At 32.2% G+C, this 23,698-nt stretch overlaps 2 protein-coding genes across 3 annotated transcripts; one reads left to right on the forward strand and one right to left on the reverse strand.

Annotated features, from left to right (window-relative positions):
- The first annotated feature begins 3,241 nt into the window (after positions 1-3,241).
- On the forward strand, positions 3,242-4,754 carry LOC107952440 (LOB domain-containing protein 29). Its single transcript, XM_016887692.2, has 2 exons — positions 3,242-3,970; positions 4,089-4,754. The coding sequence occupies exons 1-2, from the start codon at positions 3,692-3,694 to the stop codon at positions 4,524-4,526; spliced, it is 717 nt and encodes a 238-aa protein (XP_016743181.2). The 5' UTR covers positions 3,242-3,691; the 3' UTR covers positions 4,527-4,754.
- Positions 4,755-8,279: 3,525 nt separating this feature from the next.
- LOC107894614 (LOB domain-containing protein 16) lies at positions 8,280-11,387 on the reverse strand. 2 transcript variants are annotated; one of them, XM_016819947.2, is made up of 3 exons: positions 10,976-11,279; positions 8,866-9,053; positions 8,280-8,766 (listed from the first exon to the last, which is right to left on the reverse strand). In XM_016819947.2, exons 1-3 carry the CDS (start codon positions 11,055-11,057, stop codon positions 8,452-8,454), a joined length of 585 nt encoding a protein of 194 aa, XP_016675436.1. In that variant the 5' UTR covers positions 11,058-11,279; the 3' UTR covers positions 8,280-8,451. The 2 variants fall into 2 exon arrangements, with proteins under 2 accessions (XP_016675436.1, XP_016675388.1); XM_016819899.2 differs by having other exon boundaries at positions 8,866-11,387.
- Positions 11,388-23,698: the final 12,311 nt, after the last annotated feature.

A 23,698-nucleotide genomic window follows, 5' to 3' on the forward strand; every position in this document is an offset into this window, starting at 1 on the left:
TTGTGGTTGATGGTATTGATATAGCATGAATTGAACTTGGTTTAGATGAGTTTTAATGCCATTTGAAGATGTGGTCATTTGTAATTTGGTTTGTGTAGGTGAATGCAAGATTTGGGTGAGAAAGATGGCTTGAAAAATAGCCTATTTTTGTCCACACAGGCGTGTGTCTCAGCCGTGTGTGACACACAGTTTGGTGACACGGCCGTGTGTGACACATAGCTCCCCTGGTGTTTAATTAGAAACCAAGTCAGTATGCTCCACACGGCCCAGCACACGGGTGTGTGACTTGGCCGTGTGGCATAAGTTAGTATACCCTACAGTTTTGACACGGCCTAGCACACGACTTGGCACACGAGTGTGTGAGGCCATTTCGAATGGTGCACGGGCTAATCACACGGGCGTGTGGTTGGCCGTGTGACCCAAGTTAGAGAGTTACACGGGGTCGGACACGGGCTGAGACACGGCCATGTGATCCTATTTCGAATGTCCACACGGCCTATGACATGGGCCACACAGGCGTGTGTCCCCTGTATTTTGAAAACTTTTCAAAGTTTTCCAAAAATTTCCTGAGTTATCGGTTGAGTTCCGAACCACTTCTAATGCATGATTTGGGTCTCGTAGGGTTGTATTAGGGACATTATGATTGATTGTGAATGCATTTTATTATATATGAATAATGTACGAGAAATGTATGATTGTTTAATTGTTATGTTCGATAATGCTCCGTAACCTTATTCTGGCGATGGATACGGGTTAGGTGTGTTGCAGACTTATTTGAAATTGAAGCTAAAAGCTTTAAACCTCTTAAAAATGGCATTAAGCCTCTCTTCTTTTCTTCAATTGGGCTAGAGAAGATGAGTTCCTCTCTCTTTCCACCGAAATTTGACTATAATTTTTTTAATTAAGTTAATCAACCTTAATTAATTCAACAAAGCTTAATTTACTTAAGTTAATGATTATACAATCACACCGTCCACTAACGCACACTTTAACATGATCTAATTGTTGTTTTGAACCTTTGGTTAATTACAATTTAAGTCCCTAAGTCGTTTCCTAATTAAAAATCTATAGCGATTGGGCTTTATAATTTAGTCTCTAGGCCATAATTAGTCACAATTTTAGCTAAGTCGACTATCCAAATTTTAATTCATCTATATAATAACTTCATAAATATATTTATGAAATATTTATGAACTTGATTGATAGAAATACCATCCTAAAACCACAATTTCAGATATCACTAGAAATCAAATCGTTATAAATAGCCTTAACCCTCACAATTTGACTTAACCCAACCATCCACCCATTATATATTTGTACTCTCATAACTCAAATTGGATTTTTTTCCAAAAAGAATAAAAATAATCCCACAAAGTTGTAAGCTAGAAAATCAATAAGTTACATCGATTTGATACTTTGAATGGCAGCAAAGCAAAAATCATTTCTACCTTTTGCAGTAATTGGGTTTTCGTAACATAGAATTTGAAAACAAGGAGAATTGGCTTATTTTTTATTTTACCCGATCTTTTTTATAACAATGCAGGAAAAAAGAGTGACGCATATTAATTTGATTTTCTGATTTTGTATAGTAGCAAACCAAAAAATCAATTTTATAACAATGAGAGTTTTGAGATGGTGGAATTTTGTGAAGAATTCTAAGGGCAATTGGTGGGAGAGTTGAAGATCAATTTTTTTAGTGGGTTTTTATTTGAATGGGAAAGAGGAGGATTTCATGGAGTGGAATTGAAAATCTAGAAAAAAAAAAAAGAAAAAAAAAAGTCAAATTGCATTGATGATCTTGATGGAAAGACAGTAAAAAGAGATGAAGAAGAGAAGCCCAACAAAAAGATAAGCAAAGAAGCACTGCAAAGGTTTTTTTTTTTTTTAATCAAAGATGAAAGTAACAAACTCAAGAAAAAGATGAACATAGAAGACCTGACATTAGAGTTTTCAAAGTTACAAATTATGTTTTAAAATTTTAAAAGAAATTATTAGATTTCTAGCTATTCAAAAATAAGAAAAACAACATTTTGATTTTTCATTTATTTTCTTATTTTTTGAATTTTTAAAATATATTAATATTTTTTTATTTTTTTTATAAATTTTAAATATTTTAAAAATAATTTTTGATGGTAACATCATTATTGTCACGCGTTAGCATCACAAGTAGACCTGATCATGGTCGAGTCACTCACCCAGGCCCAAAGGCTCACTCAAAAGGTGGGAGGGTTTAAATAAAAATATAGGCTCAAAAAATGAGCTTGGACAAAAAATAATGCCTATTTACCGGCCCGAATCTATTTGAATTTTTTTGTTGTTGTTTTGCTATCATTTTACTGTTGTTTTGATGTGATATTGTACTATTTTATTATTATTGTTTGGATATTATATAACTCTTATTTTATTTTTAATTTTGCAACTATTTAGAGGCATTTACTTACTAAGTTGAACTATTTTAGTGTTATTTAAAGATAAAGATTTTTTTAATGTATTTTTTGTTGGGAAACATTTATTTTAATGTTTTTAGTGTATTTGATGTATTATATTTTTTAAATTTATTTCTATATAAAAATAATATAAAAAATTAATACGGATGGACCGGGTTGAGCTCAGGTTTAGCATTTATTAACTGGGTCGAGCTTGGTAAAATTTTAGACCCATTTTTTGAGTTGGATCTAGAAAACGAGCTTAAAATCTTTAATCGGTTCGGCCCATGATCAAGTCTAATCACAAGATGTCTTCTATCTTAAATTTAATGGCATTACAAAAAATACCAGAATACCTTTTGTCTTAGATTTAACAGCGTTACAAAAAAGTATTAAAATGAAAAAAAAACACCATTAATACTAATTTGGGAAAAAGGTTGAAATTCAAAGTCTGAATGTATATTTAAGCAATACTTTTATAACATGTTTCTTCAAAATGAAAAACTAATTAGAATATTCATACCAAAAGAATATTTTATGGTGTAGACTCGCGAGGATAAGCCTCGTGGAGGCCCCTAAAAACTAAATAGTTTTACTTTAAAAAAATAGCTTATCTCCATGAATTATAATGAAGGGGAAAATGAAAAAAACAAAAAAAAGGAATAAAGAAAACAGAAATTTGAAGGCCATGAATTTTTATTAAATAAATTCAAGAGAAGATGAAGGTGTAAAAATTAGAACAATAGTGGCAATGAACAAAAAAAAATTATTAAGTGATTAATGGATGGAATGTTTACATATGTATATGATCCATTGCCAGCTCTATCTTTGAACGCCAAAGAGTCAAAAGGAAAATCCTGAATTAACCTTCAGTTTCATTCTTCACTAGTACAAGTATGTGTGTGTGTTTCACAACGGAAAAGCATATAAATTAGAAATAAATGCAATGATGAAGCAAATAGAAATGGCTTTGGTTTGATTCTATCTCTTTTTGTCGTATAAGGATATCATTTTGAGAGTATAAAAAATTTAGAATGCAAGGCTGCAAGAGGGCTTTTTAAAAGGGACTAAACAATAAAAGATGTAGCCTAATAAGGGGACCAATTGCAATTAACAATTGATTATTAAATGATCCACCTCCCTCTTCCTCTGGTGTTTATAATCCCCTTTTAATGATAATGGTAAGTAGCTCAAACCTAACCCCTCTCTTTGTCTAAGAACCAAAATAAAATAAAAGAATACCCACCAAAGAAAAAAAGAGCAAGATGACAGGTTGTGGTTCACCTTGTGGTGCCTGCAAGTTCTTGAGGAGGAAATGTGTTAGAGGGTGTATTTTTGCACCTTATTTCTGCCATGAACAAGGTGCAACCCATTTTGCAGCCATCCACAAGGTTTTTGGTGCAAGCAATGTGTCAAAGCTGCTTGCTCACCTCCCTCTCAGTGACCGCTCTGAGGCTGCTCTCACCATCTCATATGAAGCTCAAGCTAGGCTCCATGACCCTATTTATGGCTGTGTTTCTCATATCTTTGCTCTCCAACAACAGGTTTTACGACCACCCTTTGACCGTCTTTTTGATGTAAAAACTTGATGATCTGAAAACCCTAACTTGAGATTCAAATAGAGATGTAATTCTTGGCTTTTCTTGGTTAAAATCCCAACAGGTTGTCAATCTACAGGCACAGCTTGCTTCTCTCAAGGCACAAGCAGCTCAGAGCATTGCCAATGGCTCTGTTACTGCAAACCCTAATGACAAATATCATGGAAAGCTTCATAATCTCCAAGATGTTCAAACTTGGTTTCACCCAAATGATTCAAGCATGGCACCAAATTTTAACCCAAATCTTTCTACAAGCTCATACGGGTTGTCGGATCGAACCAACTCATTAGGGAATTTGGAGAATTCAGTCATCTCATCAGGATCAGATGATTATGTCTCATTTAATACAAAATTTGAGGATGCTCCTCGTTCCATGTCTCCCTTTGACATGCAAACACACAACAGACAATGGACAAATTTCCAGGATGTGGACGACCTTCAAAGCAATGGCCTTGGGCTATGCTCAACATTCATGACAATGGAAGGGATTAAAACCTGGTGAAGGCATCATTTCCACCATGCACTTTTGAATTGCATGCTGCACATTTTCAAACATATTTATATGCACTTATTGTTGTTATAAATAAAAGCTAGGAAGCCTAAAAATTAGAATTATGTCCATAGAACCAGGAACCCTAAAATCTACCCTACTGTTTGCTTTCTATATAATCTAGTGTAACCCTTGAATATTGGTATATAGAATTAATATTTAGTCTCCGTGAGAAATCAATCCGGTTTCTATGGACCTCATTTTTTGACCTAATAAATTACAGTTCCATTTTTCTACTTTATAAACCCAGTTATTATGTAGTCTGAAATCAGATTGTAAGTAATCTTTTCAACCTTGCTTGCTTACTTATGGCTCATCACTACATAAAAATATCATAAAACAAAAATTGATAAAATATTAATTCGGAGAAAAAAAATAAAACAATAATTCATTCGGAGTAATGTGATCATATTTATTTTAGAATTAATACAATCAACACAAATTTTGGAGAAAACTCTCATGGAGAAATAATCATGAATCTATAAATGATATGAAGTAAAATTAAAATAAAATCAAAGAAAAGGGTATAGGAAAGTAACCAATTTTTATAGAAATAATGAAATTTAGGGTTCCCCCAAATGCTTGCATATTTTGTTTTGGATCTTAGGAGGGGGCCGAATAAATGGGGTTTCCACTATTAACCCACTAAGTCGGTCATAAATGGGTTGCAAACTTGCAATTAAGAGCAAAATGTTTGATTCTTTTCAACCTATAATATAATTTAATAAAACTTTACTACTTTATTAGACAAAATGTTAGGAGCAAAAATAGATCAAGCAATTTAATCTTTTTAACTATTACAAAGTGAATTATTTTGTCAAATTATAAGCAATTTAGGCCTTTCAAATTCAATGAGACAAATTAGCCTATGGCTAAAATTTTATTTATTTACCAAAAAAGTTTTTAAGTATATAAAGACAATTAAAAATTTACATTTCTAAAAGTTGGCATGACGAAAAGATAAATACAATTTTTAAAAACATCTATATATCCTCAATTGGTTATATTAAATAATATTAGAAAAATAATAAATATTTCCAAATTTTTTAAAAAAAATTAAGATTTTGAAGAACATTTTCTTTTTTTTTAATTATTAATTTTTTGAGTTTCTGGAATATTTAAAGTCTTTGTAATATGTTATAATCTTTATGAAATCATATTGTTTATTTTTGTTAAATTTCTTAAAATTCAACCGATTATGCATTATATATATATATATATGATCATGTTTTTCACAACTATATCTATTTATTTGAAAAAAAAATGATTACTATTGTTTCAATTTCGAATCTTTTAGAGACTCCATTTATAAATTAATTTCTTCCAATTTATTAAAAAAAATAGTTAACTTTTTTTGGGCAGCAAAAGAGAGAGCATGAACTAAATTACTGTATTTATTTTAAGGAAAACTATTATTTTGGTTATATTATATGAGTACAAGGTTGAAGTGATATTAGATGAAATGGATTTTAAAGCAGCTCTACACTCCTCCCTATAGAATGAATCCAACACCCAACCCTCCACATTGCCCATACGTTTGGGTTAAAAACATATTGAAAACCCCAATAACATGTGTAAGTTGTTACTCATGGATTGGGTTGTGTTTGGGCTTAGTTTAAATATAATATTAACATATTTTTTACTTGTTCAAAGTTTTGCCTGGCTTAATTTGAAATATGAGTTTAAAATTTTATCCAAACCTACTAATATTTTCAAAAGATTAATCCAAACTTATTTTAGATCCGTTCATATTATTTTTTTAATTTTTTTAAAAAATATTTATATTTTAATAATTTTATACATTTTTTATTTATTGAAATTTATTATAGAACCATCTTAATATTATTTTAATGTTTACATTAGAGTAGTATTATATATTTAGTATAGATTTATTTTTTAATTTATTCTAAATTACATAATATAAAGTATTATAAACTTAAAAACAAGTCAAGTTCTGGCCTTGAATGTTTAAGCCCGAGTGTAGCCCATATTTTAAATGGGCTTAATTGTTTTGCCCAAGCTCATTTTTTGGGTCTTTCGAATTTCAGATAAACCTTGGAGCGTGAACAGGTCTAGTTGTTACTTCTTTTTTATTTTTTGGATTTAAAATTGGTAATATTAACAACTTCATTATACATGATATATGAAATTGATTCCAAGAATTAATGCTTAATAATTAACATAAAAGAAATAGGTCCAAGGCTACAAACTTTTCACTGATCTTTTGACAAAGATTGGAGTTGGCTGTAACATCTAAAACATAAATATAAATAAATTTTATAACATCGATTCCTGTCCTTTTAAGAATAAAACAGTCCAACAAATAGACCCTGCTCTCTTTTCATCTTTTTTTAAACATATTTTATTGAATTTTTATAATTAATAAAACAAAGGCGACAGCTTTTAATCTTCAACTCACATTCAATAATTATCACTTATCTCGAAATCAATTATTTTTATTTGGAATAATTACTTTTAATGCCTTAATATTCCCTTGGTCTTTGCAATTTGCCTAGTGGAAGGATGGACACAAAGTGATTACTGCCGCTTGCTTCTTTTTTTATTAATTAAATAATGATAAGATTTTTATGACGCCAAAGGGGAATGTGTGAAGTTAGGAAGGATGTATGGAGCTTCATTATAATATCCTCAAATAAGATTGTTAACATGTAGCCCTAAGGGAACATTTTGTCTAAGAATGTGAATATATACAAGGCCATTCAATTTTGAAAAGAAATACTTAATGTTAGGTAAACCGAATTTAGAACATAAACCCTAGGTAAAGTGGGTCCCATCCCAAGATGCTTCCTCAATGGCCTATAATCACCATCATAGCACTCACCGTCCCTTCCCAGATATCCCTATTTGTAAACCAAGTCCAGGTGATCTGAATTTGGACCAAACAGATGTTGGGAAGGAACCCTTTGCTTAATCATCATTTGTAAAGTAATTAGACTACTCATTGATCTCAGACAACATTAATCCCTCTTTTGTGTTATTTCAACTTTTTCTATTCAATCCATTTAAATATTTTAAAAAATAACTTGCTATAGTTGAGATTTCTAATTGCTATACCACACCAAATCAAAGGCAAAGCATTTGCCCCATCAGCCCATTATACAAGGCAAAAGGAAAGAGCCAATCACAATGTAAAACTAAGAAAGCTATCACATGAAAAGACCTAGAGAGATTTCAAATACTCATTCCTTCATTGGACCTAATGACTGACTTCTAAGCTTAAGGAAGAAATTTACACTTACCAACTGAAAACTATTTATTAAGCCAAGTGGTGAGGAAAGATAGATGCTGGATGATGATAATATAACAATGTAATCTACAAAACCCTAACAACTGCTTGCTTAGTTGAGTAATCTATCATTAATCTTGATAGGTAGAATTAAAAGCAAACAATTGAGTAGAGCCCTGATTTCAATGCCTAGTTTGTCAAACTGAAGTTGCTCTATAATTGTGGGTCACAAAACAGTAAACTACTATCAAATAAATTTGTGTGAAATTCATATTTCAAAATAGAGAGCAAATCAGCACTTTCTACTTTTACAAAACTTTGAATTCGATACTTAAATAATATTGATGAAATTTTTTATCGCTTGATCCATCACTATCCAAATTAACTATGATTTTCAGAACAAATTATCATTCAGCTACCACCATCAATTTATGCACCATAGCTGAATAAAAAAGACAGAAAACAAAGAGGACAATGCTAATATTAGTCTGATAAAAAAGTTAAGGTACTAAATCTTCTTCAGAATAGTTTCCATATGTATATACACATCATGGATTGGAAAGAAAAGAAACAAGATCATCTGCCTCATATTCCATAGGGAAAGTATAGAATCCAAAACGATAGTTCAGCTTAATTCCTCATCATTCTAAGGGCAAGTGTTTGAAGCTCACCCAAATCACTATTATTATTTAATCTCTTCTTATGGTAACCCTGGAAACAAAACTCCTCATGTCTGCTTTGTATTTCTTGCAGGTTCACGCTATCACCACTGTTGAGCTCAACAGACTCAAGTGAGCTTTGTGGGGAGATTGGATTCATATAGCTTGGAACAGTGCCAGAAAGGTTTCCTTGCCATTGATTCTCTACTATCTTATGAGATGAATTCATATCATTTTGAGCTAGTTGGGCTTTGATTTGCATTAGTTGAGATTGCAGGCATGCAACCTACGAGAAACCACGAACAGATGTAATATGCAACAAAGATTAGAAAGTGTTCAAATTATAGCATGGAAAATTGAGAAAAAATGGAAAGGGCATAGGAACCTGTTGTTGTAAGGCGAATATATGAGCAACGCAACCATAAACGGGATCCCTAATTCTGGCTTCAGCTTCATAAGCAATGGTGACGACCGCCTCACAACGATCATGAGCTGGGATATGCAACAATAATTTGGATACATTGCTTGCCCCAAACACTTTATGAATGGCTGCAAATCTTGCAGGGCCTTGTTCTGAGCAAAAGTAAGGAGCAAAAATACAGTCAGAGGCGCATTTTCGTCTCAGAAACTTGCATGCACCACAAGGGGAGCCTGTTCCAGTGGTACTACTGCTTGATGATGCCATGGCAGAGATAAAAAAAGTGCTTTAAGAGAGAATTATAGCACCAGAGCAGGAATTAGGGAGAAATAATAATTCATAAAATTAAAGAATTACAAAGCACACGAGCATACTAGGAAATGGTGCTAAAAAAAATGGGGTTTGAGGGTTGGGGAGAGGATGGTTGGCTGGTTGGCTAGGCCAGAGTGGGGCTGTTGGGAGGGTCCTAAATTGCACAACAAAAAGGGGTAGGCTTGTAAGAAGTGTGAATGGGGGGGACATTGAAGGGCCTTTATGTAGGGTTCTAAGGGAGCATTTAATAATGGTTTCTGCAATATGGGGATTGTTTTTTTAATGGCTATATACCAAATTACTAAATGATTTAGACCTGGTTTATGTTATTTGAATTATTTTATTACTTCAAGTTTGATTTTTGTGGTGGTTTCGGGTTTTCTTTAAAGAAAATTTAATTTCCTTTTTCCGCCGTTCGCCGCACCTTGAAACTGCTGCTGTTTGTCTCTTTGTGGGCTCTGCCCCGACTACCACCTGCCGTTAAAAGCCTACCGACAACCACTTAGGTGAATTACGACATTTTTTAGTGCATTTGGTTTGTTTTGTTGTGTTAAGTATGAAAAAAAGGAAAAACCTTCTAGAACACCAGTGAGACTCGAATAAATGTCTGAATTAAGAAAACCTACTCATGACAAAATAATCTTACATATTAACCAAATTCTTATTCACATTGAGTTTGAATTTTGATATAATTTTGTCGATCGAAAATTATTTTAGGTTTAATCTTATATTAAGTAAGAAATTTTGGAAAATAAAAACTTTTTTGGGTAAATTATAAGTAATTGTCTCGTCTTAATCTTTAGAATTATTAGAAATATTTGTACAAGAAATGGGTTTTGTAGGAATATTGTAAGAAAGAGTTAGATGAAATGGAAGCATTTCATCCGACCGAACCATGTGTGACATAAGGACATGTACCCTTAAATAACATTAGAAGGCATTTATGCTACCACTTATCAACTCTCAACGGATATCACGTCCTAACTATATATGGAGACTGATAGTTTTGGTAGCTACAGCTAGCCCTCGCGTGTATAAAGTTGAAGGAGAGAGAGATTAAGAAAGAGATCGAGAAAGGTGTAAATGAAAAGCAGAAAGCGACAAGATAGTTAAGCTAGTTGGGAAGTGAGGGTGAGTGTGAGGGTGGCCATAATTGTTCCTTCAAAAGTCCAAGCGCATGTTTAACAAAGTAACAACCAATGATTCAAATACGAATTAAGCTGCCCCGTGCAATGGGCAAAGGGGAAAAGAAAGTAGCTTAACATGATGAATTTGGAGGCAGATTCACTTCATTTCCTTTATTGTCTCCTCATTGTCGGAAACCTCTCTTTGATTCAATGTTTCTTGTCCCCAGTGCACGTTCACTCCTCTCCCTTTGTACCCAAAGTTAATACCATCTTAGCTTCTCTACACCCTTTTAGTTCATATTACTTTCTTTTCTTTTTATAGGCTTAAATGTTAGATAGTGAAAATACATATATCTTTCTTGCCTTGCGAACCTGATTTATCTCCTTAATCTAGAAGAACAGGTAATCAATTGTATATTATGCAAACTTCCAATAATTTCACAAAGGACTACAGTACAGCTAAAATAATTACCAATTACTATCACTATCCACAAGAGTAAAATGCTTCAAATTTTTTTCTTCACATATCTGCTTAAGTCATGATGATCTTATTAGTTCTTTTATTATTTATTTTGTAATCCTCAAAACCAATGTGTATATATAATAATGTAGCAATCAATACCAATTCATCAGCAAACCTGGAACTATATGAATGGATCCAACCAAAAGGCAAAACGGAGAACAGCTGCAACTAACCAGAGCGAAAGTGGCGTGGCGCATTGTACCTATGCAAAGAATACGACTCACCAATGAAGAAGAAAAAATGGGATGAAAAGCATAAATGGGTTAAAGTTTCGTCACTCCCTAACGGAGGACAATGGCAGTTTGCAGCAAAAAGGAAAAAGAAAGAAAGAGTAAATTTTGAATGTCATAGTTGTGACTTCATATATTGCAGGCAACCGTGTAACGCGGCAGGCATATAGAAATTGATAATGGGGAAATTAAAATGGTAGGCACTCAACATCACTAGCATTTATAGTTGGAAGTATAAGTTGCAGCGTCAACCAAGCACATGGCTCACATGCATGCATAACTAGCTATTTCTATGTCAGGAGGGAATTAGGAGTGATAAGCATTTATAGCTTGAGATACCCTTTGGTTATCTCCGCCAGACAACCTTCAACTCTTGGGTTGGATGTTTATGGTTAGTGCTACAATCATGTGTGGAGAATTCTGGCCTCAAGTAACAAAAGCCGCATGAAATATGGCTTAAACAATTAACCCATATCCTTGAAACTCAATCCTTAAAAAAATTATACGAAATAATGATTCCACGTCATTCCTATTACTTTCCAATAGTTCAATCAACTTTTTTTTGATATAATTTTAACAACCTTTATATATTTCTTTTCTTTTTTTAAAAACTTCTTATTTGGGGTATGTTTAAGTAACATCTAATATAATTTTGATAACCTTAGTAAAATTTTTAAAAGAAATTTTAGTAACTTCTGATAAAACTTCGTTAACCATTGATATTTCACAACATTAACGATAAGTTGGATATCCTATAAGTCTACAACATGATTTTAGTAAGTTAAAATATTATACCAAAAAAATTATAATATAATTTTAATAAGGTAAAATGATATATTTGGATCTTCAACTTTATAAAAGAAATTATTTTTATCATTCATTTAATTTTTCGTCCTTTTTAATCATTAAACTTGCATTGTTTGTCAAATCATTCTAAAATAGATGAAAAAGTTAACGTATGTTGTTCTTGCTAACTTGGTAGTCCACGTGTATGCCATGTCAGCAATTAATTATTTTTTAAAAAATAAAATATTTTTTTTATAATTTCTATACTTTTTAAATATATTTTTATTTTTTAAAATTTAAAAAATAATTAATTGCTGGCATGACAGTCCACATATATGCCACGTTTAAAAAGAATTAAAAGAGATGAGAAATTAAATGTAAGACTAAAATGACATTTTTTGTAAAGTTGGAGGGCCAAATCAATATGCCTTTCAGTAATTTCCATAATAATTTTCTCTACCTCAAATATTATTTATACTAGATTAAGACACTTATTTATATTTATAAAAGATTATGTAACTCAAAATTTTAGGGGTTTTGGTGTGCTAGGTTCAAGTCTTACTATGTGTTTTTTTCCTAAATTTCGAACAAGCCAACCTCAAGAGTAGCTGACACATAAGAGAGGGAGACAAAATTGGATTTTATATAGGGGTGAAGCAAAAAAAAAAATAAAGAGAGGGAGACAAAATTGGATTTTAAATTTTTGTGAGGTTAAAATATATTTTTATCTTATATTAACTTATGAATTTATCACTTTTGAAAGGACTAAATAGAAATTTTTTCATTTTTTAGATGTCAAAAGTAAATTTTTATTATATAATAACTTTATTAGGGTACTAAAAAATAATTTTTCCATTTGAGGGTGCCAACACTTGCACTCCTTTAAATTCACCCCTAACCCCATCGCCTTACCCAGGGGGAAGGGTAATTTAATGATTGGAATCATTGCCCAATCCTCATTCCTCTATAAATATCGATCACCAAGGTAGCGAAACAGTAAACAACCTTACACTATAGAAACTGTTTTTCATAATCTCTTTAAGGATGAAAGTGATAATTAAATGCAACTTTGAGGGTAAATCATCCATTAACCCTTTCTATAAGAAACAAATGCCATTATAGGTTGAGTATTCTATTGTTGGATTTTTGTAGAAAACCTACAACCTTTCCTTGGGTTGGAAATTGGGAACAACCTTACTGTTGGGCTTGTATTGGCCCATTTGACTTTGCTGTTCTTATAAGATGCGGACTCAAAATCACATGATACAAATTTCAGACCCTTAATTGCGGCCATTAACTTTGTTGGGAGGATATTAGTTTTCAATTTCAAAGCATACCTTCCGCAAGGATTACTGCCTCTAAAATGTTTCCAGTTTCAACGCCTACAACCCACTGACGCTGTGCCTTTAACTTGATCATTTATACTTGGTTACTAATTCCTACTCCATGCACAGACGATCAGATATTGTTTATGAAATCCTCAATTCTATTGAAGTTGCAATGAAGAAAGTTACAGACTGATTGTTACTGAACATTCTCCAACAATATGCACCAAAATATTGTACTTAGCTACTGTATCATATATTCTGAAGTTGTCTGTATTAAAATTAAGTGACCTAAATCCTTATTTAAATAAAATACAGTGGTAAAATAAAATCCCTATAGAACTACACTTCTTTTATTTTATTTTAGAATAAGGTTTTTAAACCTTATTAAACTCTATCTATTTGATATTGTTTAGAATAAGGTGTTTCAATCTTACTACACTTCTATTAGAATACGGTTTTACAGGCCTATAAATAGACATAGCCTATTCCTCTTTTAATTAATCGAATTTGACATAGTGAATTTTTTTCTCCTCTGCCTGTGACTTTTTTCCCGAAAGGGTTTTCACGTAAAAATTTGTGTTCTTTTTTTCCTTTGCGATATATTGTCATTACTGACGTTCTGTTTTTACAAATTGGTATCAGAGTTTCCAGGTTATTCATTTCAATCACGGTAATGGCGTCTTTAAAGTATAAAATTCAGCTGTTGGATCGCAACACTAGATTCGTGTTGTGGCAGATAAAGATGCAGACAGTTCTTACATAAATGGACTTAGAGGAAGCCCTGCTAGGGGTAGATAAGATGCCTTCGACATTGACAGAGGAAGAGAAGAAGCGCAAGGATCGAAAGGCGTTAACACAGTTACATCTGCATTTGTCTAACGAAATTTTGTAGGATGTGATGGAAGAGAAGACCACCACTGGATTATGGAAGAGGCTGGAACAAATATGTATGTCGAAAACTCTAACCAACAAGTTGCGTATAAAGCAGCGTCTTTATGCTTATCGTTTGGAGGAAGGTGCATTTGTGCACGAACACTTAACAGTGTTTAAAGAAATTCTCCCAAACTTAGAGGCCATTGAGGTTCAGTATGATAAGGAAGATCTAGGGTTGATTCTACTTTGTTCATTGCCCTCGTCTTATTCAACCTTTAGAGACACGATTTTATATAACCGCGAGTCTCTCACAGTTGATGAGGTTTATGATTCTTTGACCTCGTATGATAATATGAAGCATCTTGTAGTTAAAACTGACTCTCAGGGAGAGGGTCTCATTGTTCGTCGGAGACAAGATCGGAATGTTAATCGTGGAAGGATACAAAAATGGAATTCTCGTGGTAAATCTAAGGGTAGATCGAAGTTTTCAAACAGAGGTAAAACGTGTAACTTCTGCAACAAGAAAGGACACATTAAATTTGAGTGTTATAAGCTATAGGATAAGATCAAAAGGGAGGCTGCGAATCAAAAGGAAAAATAACTAAAAAATTTCGATAAAGCTGATGTTGTAGAAGACTACAGCGATGGTGAACTTCTAATCGCTTTGTCAACAATTATAAAGTGACCTAGAAGTGGATCCTTGATTCGAGTTGCACCTTCCACATGAGTCCCAATCGGGATTAGTTTACAACTTACGAAATAGTGTCTAAAAATGTTGTTTTGATGAGAAATAATGCTTCGTGTAAAATCGCAAGTGTTGGAATAATTAAAGTTAAGATGTTTGATGGAGTTTTCAGAACACTTAGTGACGTACGACATGTTCTAGAATTAAAGAGAAATTTAATTTCGTTGAGTACTCTTGATTCAAAGGGTACAAGTGCATAGCTGAAAGTGGGGTTTTGAAGATTTCCAAAGGTTCCCTAGTTGTGATGAAAAGGAAGAGAAAGACTGTCAAGTTATATGTTTTGTAGGGTTCTACTATTACTGGTGATACAGCTGATGCTTCCTCTTCCTTATCAGATGATGATATTACTAAACTTTGGCATAGGCGTCTAGGGCATATGAGTGAGAATAGCATGGTAGAATTGAGCAAAAGAGGACTTCTTGATGGGTAAAGAATTTGCAAACTAAAGTTCTGTGAGCACTGCATTTTTAGGAAGTAAAAGAGAGTTCAATTCATTAGAGGAACCCATAACACGAATGAAACGTTGGAGTATATTCATTCTGATCTGTGGGGGCCATCCAGAATGCCTTCAAGAGGTGGAGCTAATTATAGCTAACTTTTATTGATGATTTTTTTAGAAAAGTTTGGGCATTCTGCATTTAAGTCTTAGAAAACTATGATTGAAAAATAGACGGGAAAACAAATAAAATACATCCGTACAAATAATGGCTTAGAGTTCTGTTCTGATGAGTTTAATAAACTATGCAAGTCAGAAGGGATCGTGAGACATTTGACAGTTCATCATACTCTATAGCAAAACAGCGTTACAGAACGAATGAACAAAACAATCATAGAGAAGGTTCAATGTATGTTGTCAAATGGCAACTTACTAAAGTCGTTTTGGGCTGAAGCAGCCTCTACTGCATGTTTTTTGATCAACCGGTCTCCATCCATTGCCATTGAGAAAAAGACTCCACAAGAGGTATGGTCAGGTAATCCTGCTAACTACTCTGATTTAAAGATCTTTGGGTGTTTTGCGTATGCTCATGTTGATAATGAAAAATTAGAACCGAGATTCATTAAATGTGTTTTTCTTGGTTATAAAACTGGTGTAAAAGGGTATAAGTTATGGTGTCCTGAAAATAGAAAATTTGTGATTAGCAGAGATGTTGTTTTTTTATGAAACTGCTATGCTACCTAACTTATTTATTAAAGGCTTTTCCAATAAAGAAAATCAAAAGTAGATGGAGCATCAAATTAATCTAGAATCTATAACAAAGTCAACTCCTCAAACTAATACAAAAATTTAGAATAGAGTTACTTCTTCACCACAATACTCTATCGTCAAAAACAGAACTAGAAGATAAATTAAACCTCTAAAGAAGTATGCCGAGGCTGACCTAGTTGCTTATGCTTTAAATGTGGTTGAAGATATAGATGCAAACCAATAGCCATCTAATTATTATGAGGCGGTTAGTTGTGAAGACTTAGAAAAATGGATGTTTGCTATGCAAGATAAGATGAAATCACTCCACAAAAACAGAACATGAGATCTTGTGAAACTTCTTAAAGGTAAAATGGTTGTTCATTGTAAATGGGTGTTTAAAAAGAAAAAAGGAACTCTAGGAGTTGAAGAACCCAGATATAAAGTAAGGCTTGTTACAAAGGGTTACAGTCAAATTCTAGGAGTGGACTTAATAGATGTGTTCTCCCCAGTTGTGAAGCATAGTTCGACTTGAGTTTTGCTTAGTATTGTGGCAATGTATGATTTGGAACTTGAGCAGTTAGATGTAAAAAATACATTTTTGCATGGAAAACTTGAGGAGGATATTTACATGCAACAACCAGAGGGTTTTATAGTCTTAGAAAAACAGTACTATGTTTACTTGCTGAAAAAGTCGCCTTACGGTTTGAAATATTCACCAAGACAGTGGTACAAGAGGTTTGATTCCTTTATGACTTCTCATGATTTCAAAAGAAGTAGCTTTGACAGTTGTGTTTACTTTAAGAAAAACAGTGATGGTTCTTTTGTGTATCCACTCATTTATATTGATGACATGTTAATAGCAGCAAAAGATAAATGAGAGATAAGAAATATTAAATCCCAACTAAGTGAAGAATTTGAGATAAAAGATTTGAGACCAACAAATAACATACTTGGTATAGAGATTTTCAGAGATAGAAAAGCAAGTAAATTGTACCTAAGTCAGAAGGGGTACATTGAAAAAGTTCTTTGCAGGTTCAATATGCAGAGTTCTAAGTCTGTTAGTACTCCTTTAGCAGCCCATTTCAAACTTTCATTGGCTTTGTCTCCACAATCAGATGATGAGATTGAGTACATGTCACATGTTTCATACTCTAGTGCAGTGAGATCTTTCATGTATGCTATGGTTTGTTCACGTCCAAATTTATGATATGCAGTCAGTGCAGTTAGCAGATACATGACGAATCCCGGTAAAGAACATTGGAAAGCAGTTCAGTGGATTTTAAGATACTTACTAGGTACTACTGATGTTTGCTTACAGTTTGGAAGAACTAGAGATAGAGTCATTGGGTATGTTGATGCTAATTTTGCTGGAGACCTTGATAGAAGAAGATCTCTTACAGGTTATGTCTTTACAATCAGAGGTTGTCTAATCAGTTGGAAAGCCACTTTGCAAACTACAGCCACTTTGTCTACCACTGAAGCTGAGTACATGACAATTACTGAGGCTTGTAAAAACGCTATTTGGTTGAAGGGACTCTTTAGTGAACTCAATGAAGAGCTTCAAATCAATACAGTATTTTGTGACAGTCAGAATGCCATCTTCCTTACAAAAGATCAAATGTTTCATGAGAGAACAAAACACATTGATATTCGGTATCATTTTGTTCAGATATTATTGCTCGTGGTGATATTGTTATGAGCAAAATTAGTACTCATAAAAATCTTGCAGATATGATGACTAAGTCACTTCCTATAACCAAGTTTGAGCATTGCTTAGACTTGGTTGGTGTTCATTGTTGAAGTTAAACCCTTAAGGGGTTTTATGGAAGAGGTAGAGAACTTGTTCGTTGAGAGTTCATGATGAAGAACTTGTTCATTGGTGTCAATGTGGAGATTGTTAGAATTAAGTGACCCGAATCCTTATTTAAATAAAATACAGTTTTAAAATAAAATAAAAGTAAAATCCCTATAGAACTACAGTTTTTTTATTTTATTTTAGAATAAGATTTTTTAAACCTTATTTAAACTTCATCTATTTGATATTTATTAGAATAAGGTGTTTCAATCTTACTACACTCCTATTAGAATATGATTTTACAAGCTTATAAATAGATATAGTCTATTCCTCTTGTAATTATTCGAATTTGACATAGTGAATTTTCTTCTTTTTTACCTGTGATTTTTCCCCGAAAGGGTTTTCACGTAAAAATCTATGTTCTTTTTTTTTCTTTGCGATATATTGTCATTACCGACGTTCTATTTTTACAATCTTTTTTATGCAATGTCCAATTTAAAGCAGCATTTATAGTTAAAACTTTTGAGATTGTGTGATTAGTATCTGTAGATTTTGCTGTGGCAATAATGGAGCCTGCTGAAGGGTAAAATTGCATGTATAGAAACTTTTGCAAATGTTCTCATTGTAGCTCGAACTATATGTATAGCTTATAAACTTATATACCAACTTGATCTCCACTGTTCACCAATTGGTATATTCACCGATATGAGAAAATGGGGTTAAAGTTTTTTGCAACCTTTTTTTTTTAATTTGTCATGTATATACAGTACATGCACTGATCAAATGATATAAAGTAGGCATTAAAAAGGGAAATGATTTGCAGCTGTCAGCTTTATAGTGTTGTTCTATCACACATAGCTTCAAGAATCATATCATGCTTTTGGTAACTTCACCGATCAAACAGTAGTAATGCAAAGAGAGATGCGTGGTCATTCAATCACAATTGAAATCAATGCAAGCTAAAAATTCGTTCTGGGAACCAATCTAAGTAAAGGAGACATTGGGGTTGTGTCGCCTACTGATCATCTCCTGAATTTCATTAGCTGACAAGAAATGGTGGTGATTTTTTTTGGATAAATGTGAGAGGAAAGCAGTGTCCAAAAAGAAATCGTCTGCGAAATTTGTTGTGAAAGACTTAGTTCACGACAGGATGGGAGTTAAGCAAGCCAACCAAAAGCAAAAGTCTGCTTTACAATCTGCTTTATTCTCTGGGATTTGATTTAGTGCCCCACTCATATTTTGATTAATGCTACTGTTTTTAGCAGATTCAACATTCCCCCAATCATTTTTTATACTTGTTCTTGAATCTTGATCATTTGTATACGAATTGTCTCCATGGATATGTATTGCAACCAATATACTACAAAATGGAAGTTTTTAACTAATTTAGATCCTCCACTTATGCTGCAATATACATATTTCAATCAAATAAATTATTAAAAGGTATATATAATATATAACTAAAAGCATAAATTTGAAAGAAATTTTGAATTGATGAGAATAACTTCATTAATTATTATTTTATTAAATTGACATTATAAATTTATTTATTAAGTTAACCTTTAATTATTGTGATAATTAACATCAAAGTGTTGTCTTTTAAAAGTTTTATTAAATCATAAAATTTTGTTCATATATACTAGCAGTAAGTATTGAGTATAATAATAAAGTATATATATTGTATCTTTAACAGAGAATGTAAATTCAAATCTTAAAAGATAACATTATTGAAAAGGGTAAACACAAATTCTCAAAATCATAAACATGAAAACTATTTTAAATAAGCAACATTTTTATCTAAAAAGTATCATATAAACAATCGTAATTTTTTTTAAAATAAGCAATGTACAAATTTGAGTCGATTATTATAGAATGAATCAGGTAAATGTTTTCACATTGTCACATTAATGTTTTTATATTAAAGCTAGACATTAAACTTCGTAATGTTTCTATATTGGATGAGCTTTTTTTGTCCAAGTTAGTCCTTGATATTTCCTTGAAAGCTCTAAAACTTAGGCCTCAATATGGGAACAATTATTTAATTCAGGTCTCAATGTGAAAACAATTACCAAGTTAAGGGATTAAAAAAATTCAAACCACAAAATAGGAATAGTTGCCAAATTCAGGCCCTAAATTGTAATTTAACCCTTTTAATTTGCATACAGATAACAATATATCTTTCTTAAATGTTAAAATCAAGCATAAAAAAAGGTAAAAGAAAAAAAAACAGTGGTTTAAAAGCTTTTTCTCTGTTGGTGCACTATAGCGGGTCTGACGTGAATCTTGAAGGACTTTGTTCATTTGTTTATCTTTTCTTTCCTGATTTCTTTGATTTTGATTGCGTTCCCAAATTGGTTAGAAAAGTTTACTGGTTTTATGGTGGATTTAAGCAATTTGGAAGGCTAGTGTTGTAAGTCAGGTCAATGCTTTTGCAAGAAAAATTTTCCTTTTGTTCAACCGGTGCATGGAGGAGGCATTATTGGCGAATCGGGACTAGTGATAGAAGAAGAGATCAGTATTGCTGGGAAGTTATCTAATCCGAGGTTACGTTTAGTTCACTGTAATGGAATAGGGTTGTAATTGAATAGAGTTGTAATGGAATAAAGCTGTAATCAGAAATTCAATTGTTTGGTTGAATGGAATGGAGTAGAGCTGTAATATAATTCTTGTGTTTGGTTGAATAGAATAGATGTTGTAATAGTATAAGAAAAAAGACTTAAATGACCAAAGTACCATCAGCAGAAATTTTTTTAGGTAGATGATTATTGTTATTGTTATTAAATTTTAATAAAATTATTGTTAAATATATATATTTTATTAGAAAAATAATTTAACCATATTTTAACATAATTATTATTAAATATAATTTAATAAAATAATATATAATTTAATAACATTCTTAATATAATTATTATATGAATTAAAAAATCATAATATATAATACTATAAAAATAATATATAATCTACTTTATTATTTTTAAACTGCAATACATATTTAATATGCTGAAATATCATTATTGAAACAAATAATTTAATTATAAACAAAATATTAGAAGTAATAAATAACTTGAGAATTATATTTCACATCCAAACATAACATTCATATATTAACAAAAAGTTACATGATTTTATTAGTTTATATATCATAATTCATATGTTATAAAATTTTACAACATCAGTATTATAATGGTGAAACCTTTTTAGCTGGTGATATAAGATTCAAGCTTTTACAAAAATGCTCAAATGAAAGTAAAATATTTTAAAATGGTTAAATAAGGGTTAAATCTTTTTTAAAGCGCTCAAATAAATATCTTCAAATGTCGTATGTTAGGTTTCAAATTATGCTTTTATTTTTTCTTTTCAAATAATATTTAATTCAACTGTCATATGTTCTATTCTAAACACGTCAACATTCACCTAAATTTCACTAAATGCGTAAAAAGCCCTTATTTGAGCACTTTCATAATTTTTTTTATTTTTATATGACAATTTTGAAAGGCTTACAGCTTATGTGAACAACCTTTAAAAGGTTGGGTCCTAATTTGAGTATATAACCTATATAAATTGACCTAATAAAGTCATATAGGATAAGCTGGTGTGGTACTATTTTCACATTCCTAAACACACTATTCAGGGCTAATCTTAAAGGGGGCAGGAAGGGGCCTTGACCCCTAGATGAAAATTTTCTATTTAAGTCCTTATAAGATGATCAAATTAAAATTTAATTTATGATAAAATTACACTTTGGCCCCCAAAAAGAACATTATGTTAATCCTTTCAAAAATGATGAAAACAATAAATTAATACATTATAAATTTATTTTTTTAATCTCTCAAAAATTTATTATTCAATTCTAATCCCCTCTAAAATTTTCTAGATTCACCCCTAACTCTGTTGTGGCTTGGATGGCTATTTTAAATAGGTTGCCCACCAAAGAGAGATTAAGTAAAATGGGATTGAATGTAAAGTAGGTTTCAATATTTGTAGCAAAGGACAAGATTGTAGGAACCAGCTTCTCTTTGAGTGTGATTACTCAAAGAAAGTAGTGTAGGAAGAAATTTTAAAGCTATGTAAAATATGAAGATTTATTAGGAATTAGGATGGAGAGTTTCAATAGGTACTCAAGAATTTGGAAAAAAAATGTTGAATATCAACACCAACTTATTGAAAAATATATTTTTTCAATGTTTATATTATAAAAAGTTTAACTTTGGTGAGTAGTCTTTAGGTACTAAGTTTTGTCTTAAGTTTTATGTTAGTAGGGAAATGAATCTCACATTATTTAGGAATAAAAAAATTAATGGATTGTAAGTTTATATAAAAACCTATATCCCACATTGCTTAGAAAAACGAAGGTAGTGAGACCTTAGGTCTATATAAAGACTTATGTAGTAAATGTTAAGTGCACCAAACCAAATACTGAATTTTTTATTTGGTTCTTTAAATTCCTCTTTTATTTTCCTATTTTGGAGTTTTAAGAGGTGTAGCTAAATTTTAGTTTAATGGTGTCTTGGGCCTGAGTGTTCTATAATTGGTATCAGAGACAGGTAGAAGGAGTGCAACTTTTCTTTGTATGCTCTATGGTTGCAGTATTGTTTGATCTTCCACATCAAAAAAGAAATTCTCATAGCTGCTTGAAGATTATCCTTGGTTGCTTAGTTGTTGGAAAGAAGTGTGGTAGTATGAAACTGCATGTCTAGGAAAGGTTCTGACTAAGGAAAGACTTCGTACTTAAGAGTGTCCGTTGTGACCCACCTCTCTTTTCTTGGAACTATATGGTGCATTGTTCACAAAATACTTTCACTTTTTATGTATTTAATTGTGAGAATCATCTATCGATACGATGACAGACCTATAAGTTGTTGGCGAACTGAAGAAGCTTAATAATAACAATTATAATACATGGTCAACTTGCATAATGCCTTTATATGCAAGGACAATACCTTTAGGAGGTTGTCAACGGTAATGAAGTGATACAATCGAAAACCGATGATGCAAGTGGTACGCTAAGAAAATGGAAAATAAAATCTAGTAAAGCAATGTTTGCTTTGAAGATGACGGTTGAAGAGGAAGTGCTAGAGCACATCCATGATGCCAATACTACCAAAGAATCATGGGATAGATTGGTAATTTTGTTCTCCAAGAGAAATGACACGAAGCTTCAACTTCTCGAGGGCCGATTATTGTCAATGGCCCAACATGACATGACAATCCACAATATTTCCATAAGGTGAAGTCGTTATATCGAGAGATTGGTGATTTGGATCCATAAGCTCCAATCGGGGACACCAAGGCGAAGAGGATAATCATCTATGGTTTGAAACCAAAGTTTAAAGGTTTTGTTGTTGGAGTACAAGGATGGCAAACCCAACCATCACTTGTTGAGTTTGAAAATTTTCTTACTGGTCAAGAAGCATTAGCAAAGAATATAGGAGGAGCAAATGCACTATGCCAACAAGAGAAGTTGGAATTCCAAGCAGCAAGGTGGATCGAAAATAAATGAGGACAAGGTAAAGAGTTTACAAGAAAAAAGAAGTTCTCATGCATGGGGAGCTGCAAAGTCCCATGTTAGGGGGTAGAAAGTTTAAAAGGAGTTGTTACAATTCTAGTAAAAAGGGTTACAAGGCACACACCTACTGGTCAAAGATAAAGCCCATGGAAGGTAATGTTGCTACTGCCAATAGTGAAGAAGAATGAGATGTCGAGGCACTATTTGTTGTAGAAGAGGAGATGGCTTTTACAACTATAACGTCTAATCAAATTGATTATGAGGACAATTGGATTGTTTATTTGGGCTGATCAAATCACATGATAGCTGTAACACCCCTAGCCCAATCCGATCGTCGAACTATGGAATGTTACAATAATTACCGGAGCAACCACATACAATTCATT

Source organism: Gossypium hirsutum, chromosome A08 (assembly GCF_007990345.1).
Source record: "Gossypium hirsutum isolate 1008001.06 chromosome A08, Gossypium_hirsutum_v2.1, whole genome shotgun sequence".
Classification (NCBI taxonomy): Eukaryota; Viridiplantae; Streptophyta; class Magnoliopsida; order Malvales; family Malvaceae; genus Gossypium; species Gossypium hirsutum.